The sequence below is a fragment of the Sylvia atricapilla genome, chromosome 3 (assembly GCF_009819655.1).
Source record: "Sylvia atricapilla isolate bSylAtr1 chromosome 3, bSylAtr1.pri, whole genome shotgun sequence".
Lineage (NCBI taxonomy): Eukaryota > Metazoa > Chordata > Aves > Passeriformes > Sylviidae > Sylvia > Sylvia atricapilla.
The window spans coordinates 70455621-70467726 of record NC_089142.1 but is presented as its reverse complement, the minus strand read 5'-3'; the positions used below and the strand labels follow the sequence as shown (position 1 = coordinate 70467726).

The window sequence follows — 12106 nt, the reverse complement described above, 5'->3', positions numbered from 1 at the left end:
GCAAGGCTCTCCCACCTCCCTGCATCAAAATGGGGAGAGCTATTTGCACACCCCTCAAAAGATTGCATCCCAAACAGCTTGGCTGACAGCTCAGAAAGATTAGTCTGTTAGAATACCCCTGAAATTTAGTTCTGGCTCTTCAACTCAGATCCTAATATTAGGCACAACAGAACCTGCCATGAGGTCCTTTGTGCCATTACTTTTTGTGCCAAGCAATGATTAAACAACAGTTTAAGGGGATTTATAAAACCTTTAAAATACCTCTAAGATCTTCAATAGTTTCCCGTGTTGGCAGATCCTAAAAAAAATGAAAAAAACCACACAAGATTAACATTTATTAAATTCTGTCGGGGAAAAAAATCTATCAATGTAGCTCTCAATAGCTATCTAATCAAAGGTTAATTACAGCATAGGAAAGCTGCTTAAAATCACTGAAATCTGAACATATACCTTGCACAAAATGCAAGGGGTGGGTGAGGGAGATGGTTGTAGAACAGTCATGCTCCAAGTTGCATCACTGCAATTGTGCGAGATGTTTGGGGAGCGGAAAGAAAAGCAAGACATTCTTTAAAAATTTTTTTTGCAGTGCCTAATCCATACATTTCATCTTAACCATTAAGGAACAGAATGTGCTCGTCTGTTCCATTTTTCCAGCTATGTGTTTCCAAAGCACTAGAATGAAAAGTTTGGCCTCTAGCATTGGTAAGTATTTCTCAATGGAAAACTAGAGGACAGAGAAATTAAATTAATATAGAATCATTGAGATTCCAAGAAAGCTTTTAAGGTCATTTAGTCCAAATCCCCTCTGCCATATACATGCACACAAAGCAGGTACAGTTTGAGCAGGTTGCTCAGGGCCATCTCCAACAGAGCTTTGAAAATCTCCAAAGAAGGAGATTTCACAACTTCTCCGGAAAACCTCTTCCAGTATTTGACCACTCACTTGGTAGGGGGAAAAATAAATCAACACACCAACCACCAAAAACCAAAACAACCCCACATAAAAGACACTAAATGTAATTATCTAACTGTAGCTTTCCATGGCTGCAACTGTTTCTTATCCTGTCACTGGGCATCTCTGAGAAAAGGGTGCTCAATCTGCTGTGTATATTACTATTAGAAAGCTGAAGACAGCAGTAAGTTCTTCTTTTATGATTACAAAAGAGTTTAGCCTTACAAAGGCTAAAACATCCCATCTGCCTGTCCTCACACATCATGTTCCTCAATCACCTTGGTGGTCTCTGCTGGGTTCTCATCAGCAGGTCAGTGTGCATGGGAACCAATTGGGGAGCTCAAAACTAAATACAATTCCCCAGAGAAATACTTCAGGAGTTTAAATGTAACAGCCTAAGTGCATAATTAAGAACAAGATATTGAAAAAAATGACTGCGGCTCTCTTCTGACTGACAGCACAAAAACCATGAGAAAATTATTATTATTTTCTAAAATTTCATGGTGGTATCCTGGCAGCAAGAACGGGAGACTTGGTTTGACAAGACCCAACCTACATGTTTGGAAGTGGGAGATTAGGATGAGATCCCAGGAAGACATAGGTTTGCAGAATGGACAAATACCAGAATACTGGAGAGTAGGACAGAAACAAGGTGAAAAATATTTTACCTCATAAAAGAAAACAACAAAAAAAAAACAACTATTAATGTCTGTGAACCATACAGATGCTACAAAAAGGTAAAAACACTCCAGGAAATGAAGAAATAGTTCTGATTCAGACCAGGATTTTAATAATTTGTAGTAAATAGGGATAAAGGGTGGGTGTGGAGGAATATGAAGACAGAATGAAGTATCAAATAGCCACTTATTCAGAAATCACTAACCATCCTCTGCACTGACTGAGGCAGGAGTCCTGTAGAAAAAAATAGCATGGCATCACACAATTAAAGATGTTATCACAGTATGCAAGGGGAGTAGCTTAAGATTACACAGACAGCATTATTCTGTTTCTTAACTTTTGAAAATTTCCTCAACTCATCATGAGTGTTTCCTATTTTTTTCTTCAATAACATTTACATACATCACCTTCATCACGTCATATATGTTCGATTTACTGAGCACGGCCAATGGCGTTGAGTGCACAGATATGTACTTTTAACCTCCTGTAGACATCCCCTAGATGTAAAGGGCTTTTATGCTTCGTTCAAATACTGAAGAGATGTTTTTGGTTCATTTTATAAGCATAAGTCTACTTACACAAAACCAAATTATTAATGCTCCAGGAACAGATCCCTTTAGAGGCAACAAAATAAGAGTGATTGCATAGCCTCTCCCTCCTCTCAAAGCAGCCCCAAAAATCTATTTGCTCTTGGCAAGATTTACAAAGGCCACTTGCTATCTATAGAGCAGAGAGACCCATCCTAAGAAGTGCAGCATTACGTATGACAGTTTCAGCTCTGCAAAGCCAAGCCTTTAGGACAAGGCTGACTGGCAGCAGTGGTATACCAAGCAGATGCATGGAATGACCCTTCCTGCTCAGAGCAGGCCTATACCACAAGCAATGAGCACCTGGCAACACAAAACTGTGTGTGGTGAGCTGTGGGCTGCACGAGGTGAGGACACTGCTGGAGGAGTGCACATACTAACCGTGGCTCCAGGTGAGTCCTGCGAGTGTGGAGCCTGCACTCTGGAACTGTCAGGAATTGTCTGGGTAGAGTCATTTTGGCTGGTCTCACCGACGACATGATCCCCCGAGTTATTGCTGAAGGAGAAGCACGTGAAAGATAAAGCAATGCTTCTTACCACAGGACATCACAGTGAGTTTGGGGAAGTAGCTGATGAATAAGAACAAAATGGGAAGAAGCAGCACAGCACAATGAAGTAAATGCACTTCTTTCCCCTCCAATGGTGAAAGCACAGGGCTGTAAAAATACTGTAGCACCTTTCTGCACTTCCTTCCTCACCAGGACAACTTGATAAAAACAAAAGAATAAAAACAGCCCAATGTAAAACGATTATGATGTCCTCAGAAGTAGAGTTACAAGAACTACACTGACATCTCTTCAACCTCCCTATGCATATATAGTGCATTTACCCTGCCTGACACACACAGATTCATGGGCACAAAAGGCTGTTTGGGGCTTTGCCTTAGACAAATGACCTTAGACAAATGACAATCAAGACAATGCTTTCACAATTTTTGCTTTCTAAGTCCTTGAGTACATAAGCCTTATCTAACTGCCTGTTTATCTAGAAACCTCCCATAAAACACCTATTTGAAATGCAAAACAGAGACTACTAATATAATCATTAGACCAGAAAATAAAATTTTTGCTCTAGTCTATAGGGAAAGCAAATATATAGCCATTACAAATTTCATATCTTATAAAGCAATTTATTGATCAGTTTCTTTGTGGATACACTAAACTATCTACTAACTCTTTTTACACATACGTTCTACAAGTTTTTCCATAGATATAAACAGGTATTTTTGGACAAGGTTTACTATCAATAACCTACAAATATTCTCTTTCTCAGGTATAACACAACAAAAATTCAACTTAATGAAAAATCACACACAAAAAAAACCCCCCAAAAATACCAGAAAAACACCACAGTGAAATGTCTAAGAACATGGGGTTGGGTTTTTCTATTTGTTCATGGGGTTATTTTTTCACAAAAAATTTATTTTTAAAATTCCAATGCAGTATATAAGCTATAAAATTATTTATCTGGGGATCTCTATTGTGTTTCTACAATATTTTTTTAGTTAACTGGATTCAAAAACTTGTTCAATCAACCTACCAATTATCAAGGTCTGTTTAAAGAATTCTGTCATCCATCTAGTCAAAATAATATTAAGTTCTTTATTTTCTGACCAAGTACTAAATAATGGATGGCTGTGCATACACAAATCAACCTGGGAGGAATAGTCACATGTTTAACATGCAACTTTTAAGTCATTCTACCTTTACTTCTCAGCCAAAACATGTCTGAAAAGCATAACCCCATCTAAAATAAAAATGTCATATGGTTAGTGACACACAGACATTTCTCAGAAGAGTCTCCATACAGGTGGACCTTGACTTCCCAGCAACATCACTTACAGGAGTGTAGCACAGATACACATGTGTGAAGACACAGAAGTGCAATAGCACAGAAGAACACAAACTATCTTGATACTACTTAGCTGACACAGAACTAGCAGTAACAATTGCAAATGCATAAAAAAATACTTTAAGTTATTTTATACAGAGCTCTCTGTTGAAGCTTGACTGGTAATTTTAACAAAGCTACTCAATTTAAGCTTGCTTTGGACATCTCTATGCTTCTGTCACTTTTAGATGTTCCTTATTTCGGCATTTTTCACATCTGTCATAACACTCAGTATCACTGAAAGCCACTTGCCAGCTTCATTTGTTTGTGTGACTCAAGCTTAAAAAAACAGCAGACAATGTCCCCATTTATTCCAAAGAGTGTATAGTGGAACATTCCACTAATACATAAATCTGGAAAATGTCAGTACTAGTCATTATCTCACTAGTGTTTTTACACTAGTGTTTTTACCTTTAATACCATCACAGCCTGGAAGCAACCTTACTGATTATATTCAGCAAACACTAATAGTACTTGGCTCCTCAGCAGGGAAGCTATAATTACCTACCAAATGCCCCAGAGAAATAAAAGCAGTTCTAGCTTTCCTCATGGACAGGTCCACAAAAGCATCATAAGCAGTCATAATAAAACATAAGAGGGAAAAGCAATTTATGCATCTAGCTGTGATCTGAGAGGGAAGTTACTACAAGCACAAAGGCAACATGAGGTTGCCTTGACTTATAACCCCATGATATTAAAGCATTTTCTTTACCAACAGGTGCCTGCCACTTCTTGCCTCTTCCCAACAGGTAAGCACAGTAGGAAGAGGAAGGAGCAAGCATTTAAGGCTTCCCCAGAAAACTTCCAGTTTTTCTTCAGGATCTGTTAGTACATATCTCCTCTACCACCTTCATGGTGCACAGCTGCTGCCTAACCTCTGAATCAGGTGCAGCTCTGCCTGCTTCACCACAAGAATATTTCAGCTACCCAGCTGAAAAACAATAAGCAAGTTTTTGCAAGTGTCATTCTTTATACAGGTGTAAGGAGCATTCTTGCATTCAACATACATTTCTGCTATGCAGGACCATGGTGCAAACTCACCCATTTTACATAATGTGCCAGCAATGCAACAAAAACCTTACCTACAATTTGAGGACTGAACCGCTTCTCCTTTTTGAACCTCTGTATCTTTACATTGCCTTCCATTTTTTCTTGAGAGCTTTTGTTGGATTACTTCACCTTTATCAAACATAAGGTGCAAACGGTAGCTGATCACCTTTATTACCGTGAAGAAAACTGTCACCGAGCTGCAGTACACAAAAACTGTCACTGCATTTGCTGGAAAAGCCTACAGAAAGAAATAATGAAGACACAGTGGTAACAGTCTGCTTTGAGAAGATGCTGCTAAAATATTTAAATACAATATATTTATTGCGTTCTGTTCACAGCAAAGGTTTAAGGGTTTCTTCAAGTTTCAAACCATTTCACAAGACCTATTCTTTTTATTGGCTGCGAATATTATTTATTAGCAAAATCACCAAAATCTCACAATTGACAAACATTAAAAAGCTTTTTAAAATACTGCACTCCCATGTTAATGCAGCTGCAGCCTTTCCTAAGCTATGAATTCATTAAAATACACACACAAAATGAAACGTTAGTTATCTATAAACAGGAAACCTTTAGAAAAAATTCTGACATCTTACGCTATATGTCAGTTATGACTCAATAGTAAAATACTGTAGTTTGACATCCATTTTTCTAATGCCCCACAACATGTTCCCAAATACCATAGCCACTGAGGAATTTTAAATAGTCAGGACTAGTCAAGGCAAATGAATAAAAACACAGAGAGGCATCCTGTCCTGGCTGAGGCTCCAGGAGTAAACAACTGGCGGTGTGGTACCTAGTTGCCAGCTGGGGTTAAACTATGACACAATCCCTTTGAATTCTTTTTCTAAAGTACATAATTGTTAATTTGCAGCTGTCTGTGATCTGTTTGCTGATCTGTGATGAACACCACAGCTCTTAGTCATTAAAATTAATTACAGTTCAACTATAGTCTGTAAAGTTCTTTCACAGACATGACATAGAAACAACTTTTTTATATACAAATACTTCCTTACAGTAAAGGGGAAATCATAGCAATGGACACTTGCAGTTATAATTGAAGTGCTAAAGTCTCTACCATTATAGTCATGGAACATGTTTATGTATTGTCATTACACAGCTGCAGTCCCACAGTGAGTTTGATCTCTTTCCAAGTTTTAGGGGTTTTACTTAAACAGAGCTTTACTGTATGCTCGCACAAGAACAACAAAAAACCCCAAGTAGCAAACAAAAACAAAAAAGGCTTTCAATACTCAAGTGAAGGTAATTTTTAAGAATGGTCTTTACTTTGGGACTAAATAAATAATTTCTTCAAATTCATAAGTAAATGACACCGACCACACAGGTAAAGGGAAAGGAACAAGGCATGCTTATTTCATCTTTAGAACAAGTCACCGCATTTATCTTGATGTTGAAATTAATATGTTGAATCATCTCTGTGTTGTGACAAGCAAGTGGGATGCAATTCTGATGCTGCTTTTGGATCACTGGGACTTCATACCATGAAGATGTACATATGAAAATTTTCAGGCAAATGCTTTTTTATGACTACTCTGATTCAGATACAAAGAATCTATTTCATATATAGTGGAGGAGCTATTTAGGATGTACGTACTACCAGCGACCCCTAATAAGACAGATATGACTCTCTACAAGTTGAGGCTCAAGTCTGTTAAGAGTATTTCATGGTACTGTGTAAATACCGACTCTCAGCATACCTACACTTTAGTTATTTAGTGAACTCAGGCCAGAGAGAGGATCCATTTGGAAGGTCATGTTCTCAGGGTATAAGGCTTAGTAGATGAGGTTGAAGAACTTGAGGTTAAAGAATTTGTGGTTTATGACTAATGTTTTTACAAAATGAGTAAGAAATTGCTTGGTTTCACAGAGTGACAGCCAATTATCTGTAATGACTTGTTTAAGAGAGGTTTGTTCACCTTCCAAAGAAACTCTTCAACTATACACTAAAAGGCACAGATCAAACACTCATTATTAAATGACAACTCAGAATGGCCAACGAGAAAAAAAGTGTTTTATAGGTGACATTCATAAAGCTTAATAAATATTATATGAATAATGTCAACAGGACACAACAAAAATAGATTTCCAGTAGCGCAGCCTATTCGTGCAGAGAGCACAGTACAAGACAGACTCAAAGGAAGCTCCTAGATTTTTGAGTGGAAAACGGGGCCAGTTTTAGCAAATGCTGAGTGCTGCATGTCCTCATCCCTGCCTTGTGACCAGACCTACTGGAGCTGCACCGTGAGCCAGCCCATGGTCTCCGTGCCCATCTGTCTGAGATGGGCTGTGTTTTAGTGCTCTCACCACACCAAGACTGCCAATGGCCAGTGCATCTTTAATACTCTGAATCTTGGGGCAGGCTGAACACTACAAGCCAGCAGGTTGCTCCCTGTTCATATGAGGAATTAGAAGGTGAAGCTGATAATGGAAAGCCCTCCATTCTCTGAATCAGGCCTCTTGCATAAGGTACCAGTGTCATATGACTGCAGTTGGTGTTCCCATGTACAGAAAGGTGAAAGCTATCAAATCCAGGCTAAGGAGGAATTAAGCTACAGACCACAGAGGAATTAGATGCTAAGAGTAACTTTTGATGCACTATAGTTAAAACAGCCTGGTTTTCTATGAAAATGAGGTTTTATAATCACACCATGTGTCTGCGTATTCATCATCTCCTTCCATCTCCTCAGCTGAAAGGCAGCCAAAGAATTAAAAAGTTATTCAACAAACTTTAAGAGAATACACCCCACTGGGCAAGGTCATAGCAGTACACCTCCTCCATTAATGAGAGGAACCCACACAGCTCTCTGACCTTTTGATGCCACCCCAGTGAGAGAAAAAGCTTCAATTGAGCTGACATCTTATTAGATGCTAGGAAAAAAATATCCACAAATACAAATTCATTAGAAAGAGGGTTTCATGACTTCCCACAGGTTTCTGTGAAAGCTGTAGCCCTAGTTTTCTTGTTCTTGTCCCATTAAAAATTCTACCATAACGTACTTTTTGTTCTCCAGTAGCTTCCGTTGTTGTACCCTGCACCAGAATAGCGTGGGGTCACAGCCAGAAACGCAGGCTGGTGTGCCCCAAATGTGGCCCAACTTACTGCTGCAAATGCAACAGAGTTGACATCACCATAAAGAGCACCTTTGCTTGGTGCTTCTGCTTGCCCAGAGATTGCTCTCAGAAGAACAGCCACATTCTCCTTCATGTGTCTACCAACAATATTTGAGTAGCACAAAGGTGGAGGTGACTGAGATACATATATAAAGATATGTAACCTTTGAACAAAATACCACACCTTGTAAATTGGGCTGCATGATCAAGGGTGCTTAGACCCAGATGTATCCCACCCACTGCTTGAGGCCCTGAGACATCTAAAGCAAGGCAGTGCTGCACCTGGGCCTCACTGTCTCAGTGTGCTACAGAACAGAAACGAGGGAACTACCAAACAAACCTTCGGTCAGGCACTACCATCAGAGATATGCATGGGAGATATGACACTGGGGCCAAAGATCCGTGTTTATATGTTAATTAAGGTGAATCAATACTAAGAGACGTCCCTCACACAACATAAAATACAGGAAACCAGGTAGCAAATAAAATTCCTGGGGTGTACATTGAGTTCTAAGTGTGTGTCCTACCACACCGTAAATACAGTACATAACAGGGTAGCCTATCTGTCTGCTGTGGAGATATATGCATCCTTAACTTTTACAGAGAGATAGAGCAGGGTAAAAGGTGGCCAAGTGGGACTGGAAGCAGCTGACACACTGCTAGTTTTATCACAGTTTACCTCTGAGTAATTTATGTGCCCACACCCTTATCCTGCCATGTTGTACTCCTCCTATCACAGCATGATTTGAAGATCTGGTGCGTAAGAAGTAACAAGCCTGTAAGTTCAAGGGTTCCCTGTCCAACAAAAGGCAGGAAAAACATTCAGTATGTCGTTTTGGGGTGTCACCCAAACACAGTGCACATTCTCTTACAGCTTGTAAAATAAGCTGTAGTACAAGTATTTCCCAAAGTTGCATCTCTAGGTCACTGTTGTTTTACCGGGGCTGAATTCAGCCCAGGGGCTGAATACTTAAGCCCTTATCACTATTTTCATGTGCAAAACACATAGGGATTCTCTAGTGTTTGGTGGAATAAGATAACTTTAATTCTTAATATATTATGAAAGTTGATATGGCACAGCTTGAAGAGATCTCATAATTTTCAAAGTTGATTTGAACAATTTGGAGCAATGATGTTCCAAATATTCAGTGTACATTTTTAATGTTTAAATGACAAAGAAAATAAAGTAATGGAAACACAGATCTGCATTTTCAGGGGCAGGGAAGCTAATAAAGGAATCCTTAGTACCAAAGTAATCTATGCTGATTAAGCCAGAGAAAGAAATTCTCGATGCACACAACAGAAACAACTTGATACTTTAAGCTTGTCAATGCTACCGTCAGCATGCCTCTGCTGAGCCACTGTGAAAAAATTAAAGAGGGATGAGTTTTGCCATTTGATTCAAATCACACTGTTTCAGAGACTTCTGACTTCAATGGAAGATTACCCCAAGCAAATGAAAAAATTAAAAAGTAGTACTCTGATCTGTTTTGATTTTGCCATTTCAAGAAACATCATCGACTGCTTCAGCTGAATGCAAAATATTGGTGTCAAGTATGTAGCATAAATATCACTCCAAACACTATTGATTATAAACAAAAATTCTTATAAACCAGAAAAAACCTTTAGTTAAAAAGCAGGTTCAAGTTTCTACGTGGAAAGAATAGATGTCTTGCATAAAGTTTACAAAGCCTTAGAAACAAGCCACTTGAAAACAAGAAAACATGTAAGGACATAATTACTGCCAGGCAGCCATCATAATAAATGCATTATTCTTATCAAGGACAAAGAATTCCCATAGCAATATGTTAGCTCAAGAACACAAGTCCTGCATTTAACCAGATGATTCATCAGAAAGTCAGTCAGACTGCAGAAAAAGCAAGTCCATCTAGATAGGCGAAGATGATGCTCAAGAGAGTTCAGTAGATAAGTTACATTTTCTTGCCTTTAAAAATTACTTCTACTTTAGCTCTGACCTACAGTCCAGTGTTCTTTTGTGCAACTCCCACACCTTCTTCAGTTTAGAACTTTCCCACAAGTTCTACATACTTATATCAACTGGGACAAAAAACTTAGCCTTCAATTTTTTTCCCTTTTTAATCACACATATGACTTGGACAAGCAAATCTTAAAATGCAAGTCTCTTGCTTTGTATAGAAAATATGCAATCAGAAGAAAGCATATTGTTATTCTGCTTCATTAACTCATTAACTCCATGAGCCATTCTTACAGGAATTCACCGCAATCCATGCCAAAAAATCCAATACCAATTCACGCTTAAAAAAACAGGATTTGCTTTCCACTGAGATTGCAGAAGGAGTCATAAATGCTCTTTGCTTTTGATAATCAGGCCCATATCTGACCACGTAGGGTGAAGAAACCTACTTAGAAGTTGAGAATTTAGTTGAGTCACTCCAGGAACTAAATGGATGGAAACTGCTACTAACGGAAGCAATATTACCCTATAATCACTGAAGGACACACCAAAATAGATTCGATGATCCAGCATACTTTAAGCTTTCCTCACACAGTAGAAAAACACCCAAAAACAAGAGCAAAAGTTTCAAGCTTTTCAGGAAAATAAATGTTAAAGCGCGCAAACAAACTCTAGTCGTTGTTCACTTGCAAAGTTTAAATTTCAGCACAAAGGGAGCTGCATGTCACAAAAAGCCATGTGATTCACCAGTGACATTCAGCAAGGCGTATTAATTACACGGTATCTGGATTTTTCCATTTATTTACCCTTCTCAGCAGGTAAGTCTAGATCAAACTTAAAAAAAACCAAAAAAGACCAAACTCAAAAACCAAACCCGAAACATCTGCCTCCGAAAGACATTTTTGAACAAATGTCCCCACAACCATTCAGCGCTTGCAGAGGTCAGCAGTGCACCCCTACCCAGCCCCTCCGGCAGGGCTAAGGGTCCGGCCCCTGCCTAGTGCAGCCGGGGGACTCACCCCGTTAACCTTTAGACACAAACCCCGCAGGTAAAGCCCCGAATGCCCAATATTTAAGCCCCCGGGGGCAGTTTACAGCCCGCCGAGCGCACACGCCCCGGCCGCTGCGGCCCGAGGCCCGCGGCTCCCAGCCCGGCGCCCGCCCCCGCCCGCCCCCAGCCCCTCTCACCAGGTGCAGGGCCATGGGCAGCGTCAGCAGGAACAGCCACAGATAGAGGTGGCAGCTGTTGGTGAAGGCGCCCTGCTCCGGGTCGTGGTACCAGCCCCCGGTCAGCGCCGCCCACACGCCCTGCCCCACCAGCCGCGCCGCCGGCGACACCATGGCCGCCCCCCGCCGCCGCCACCGCCGCCCCTCAGCCGCCCGCCGCCGCCGCCGCCATGCCGGGCGCCCGCGGATTCTCCCATGGTGCCCCGCGACGCCGAGCATCCCGCCCGCCCCACCCCGGGCGCCGCCGCCGCCGCCGGGAGGGCGCCGTCACGGGCCGCCGCCCGCCGGGCACCGCGCCCGCTCGGCCCCGCCGCGGGGCCGCCGCTGCGCCGGGGTCCGCGCCCGGCTGCCGGGGGAGCGGCGGCAGCGCTCGGAGGCCGCGGGGCGAAGCGGGCCCGGGCCCGGCCGCGGCGGAGGGGGGCCGGTTCTGGCGCGGGGGAGTCCGTCACGGCCGCGTCCCGCCCCGGGCACCGCGAGGTGCGTTCACAGGTGCAAAAAGAGCGCGACACAGGGGCAGCCCCGGCGGCCGCCAGCTGGGCTGCGCGCCTCGCCGGCCACTCCCCCACCGCCGGGTTCTCACTGATCCTGCCCGATACATCACGAGTTTCCGATCTGCGAGCTCTGCCCAACTTCAGTGACACCCGTTTTGCGTTG

At 41.6% G+C, this 12106-nt stretch overlaps 2 protein-coding genes across 2 annotated transcripts in view; both read right to left on the bottom strand.

Moving 5' to 3' along the window:
* The window catches only part of LOC136359803 (pecanex-like protein 2), a 147906-nt gene extending 139523 nt beyond the window's left edge, over positions 1–8383 (bottom strand). Inside the window, exons 1-4 of the mRNA XM_066316744.1 lie at positions 8279–8383; positions 5190–5395; positions 2599–2713; positions 262–298 (exon numbers count right to left, since the gene is read on the bottom strand). Of these exons, the coding sequence (XP_066172841.1) occupies positions 262–298; positions 2599–2713; positions 5190–5395; positions 8279–8383 (463 nt within the window). The remainder of the gene's footprint in view (positions 1–261; positions 299–2598; positions 2714–5189; positions 5396–8278) is intronic.
* A 2640-nt stretch (positions 8384–11023) lies between these two features.
* Positions 11024–11566, bottom strand: LOC136359802 (pecanex-like protein 2). Its single transcript, XM_066316743.1, has 2 exons — positions 11414–11566; positions 11024–11059 (listed from the first exon to the last, which is right to left on the bottom strand). The coding sequence occupies exons 1-2, from the start codon at positions 11564–11566 to the stop codon at positions 11024–11026; spliced, it is 189 nt and encodes a 62-aa protein (XP_066172840.1).
* Positions 11567–12106: the final 540 nt, after the last annotated feature.

Excerpts from the sequence above, each read along its gene's own strand:
- LOC136359802 (XM_066316743.1), bottom strand. The coding sequence starts at position 11,566 with ATGGTGTCGCCGGCGGCGCGGCTGGTGGGGCAGGGCGTGTGGGCGGCG. Across the intron at positions 11,060-11,413 it reads TGCCCATGGCCCTGCACCTG|TTTGATCTAGACTTACCTGC; the intron begins GTGAGAGGGGCT and ends GTTTTTTTTAAG.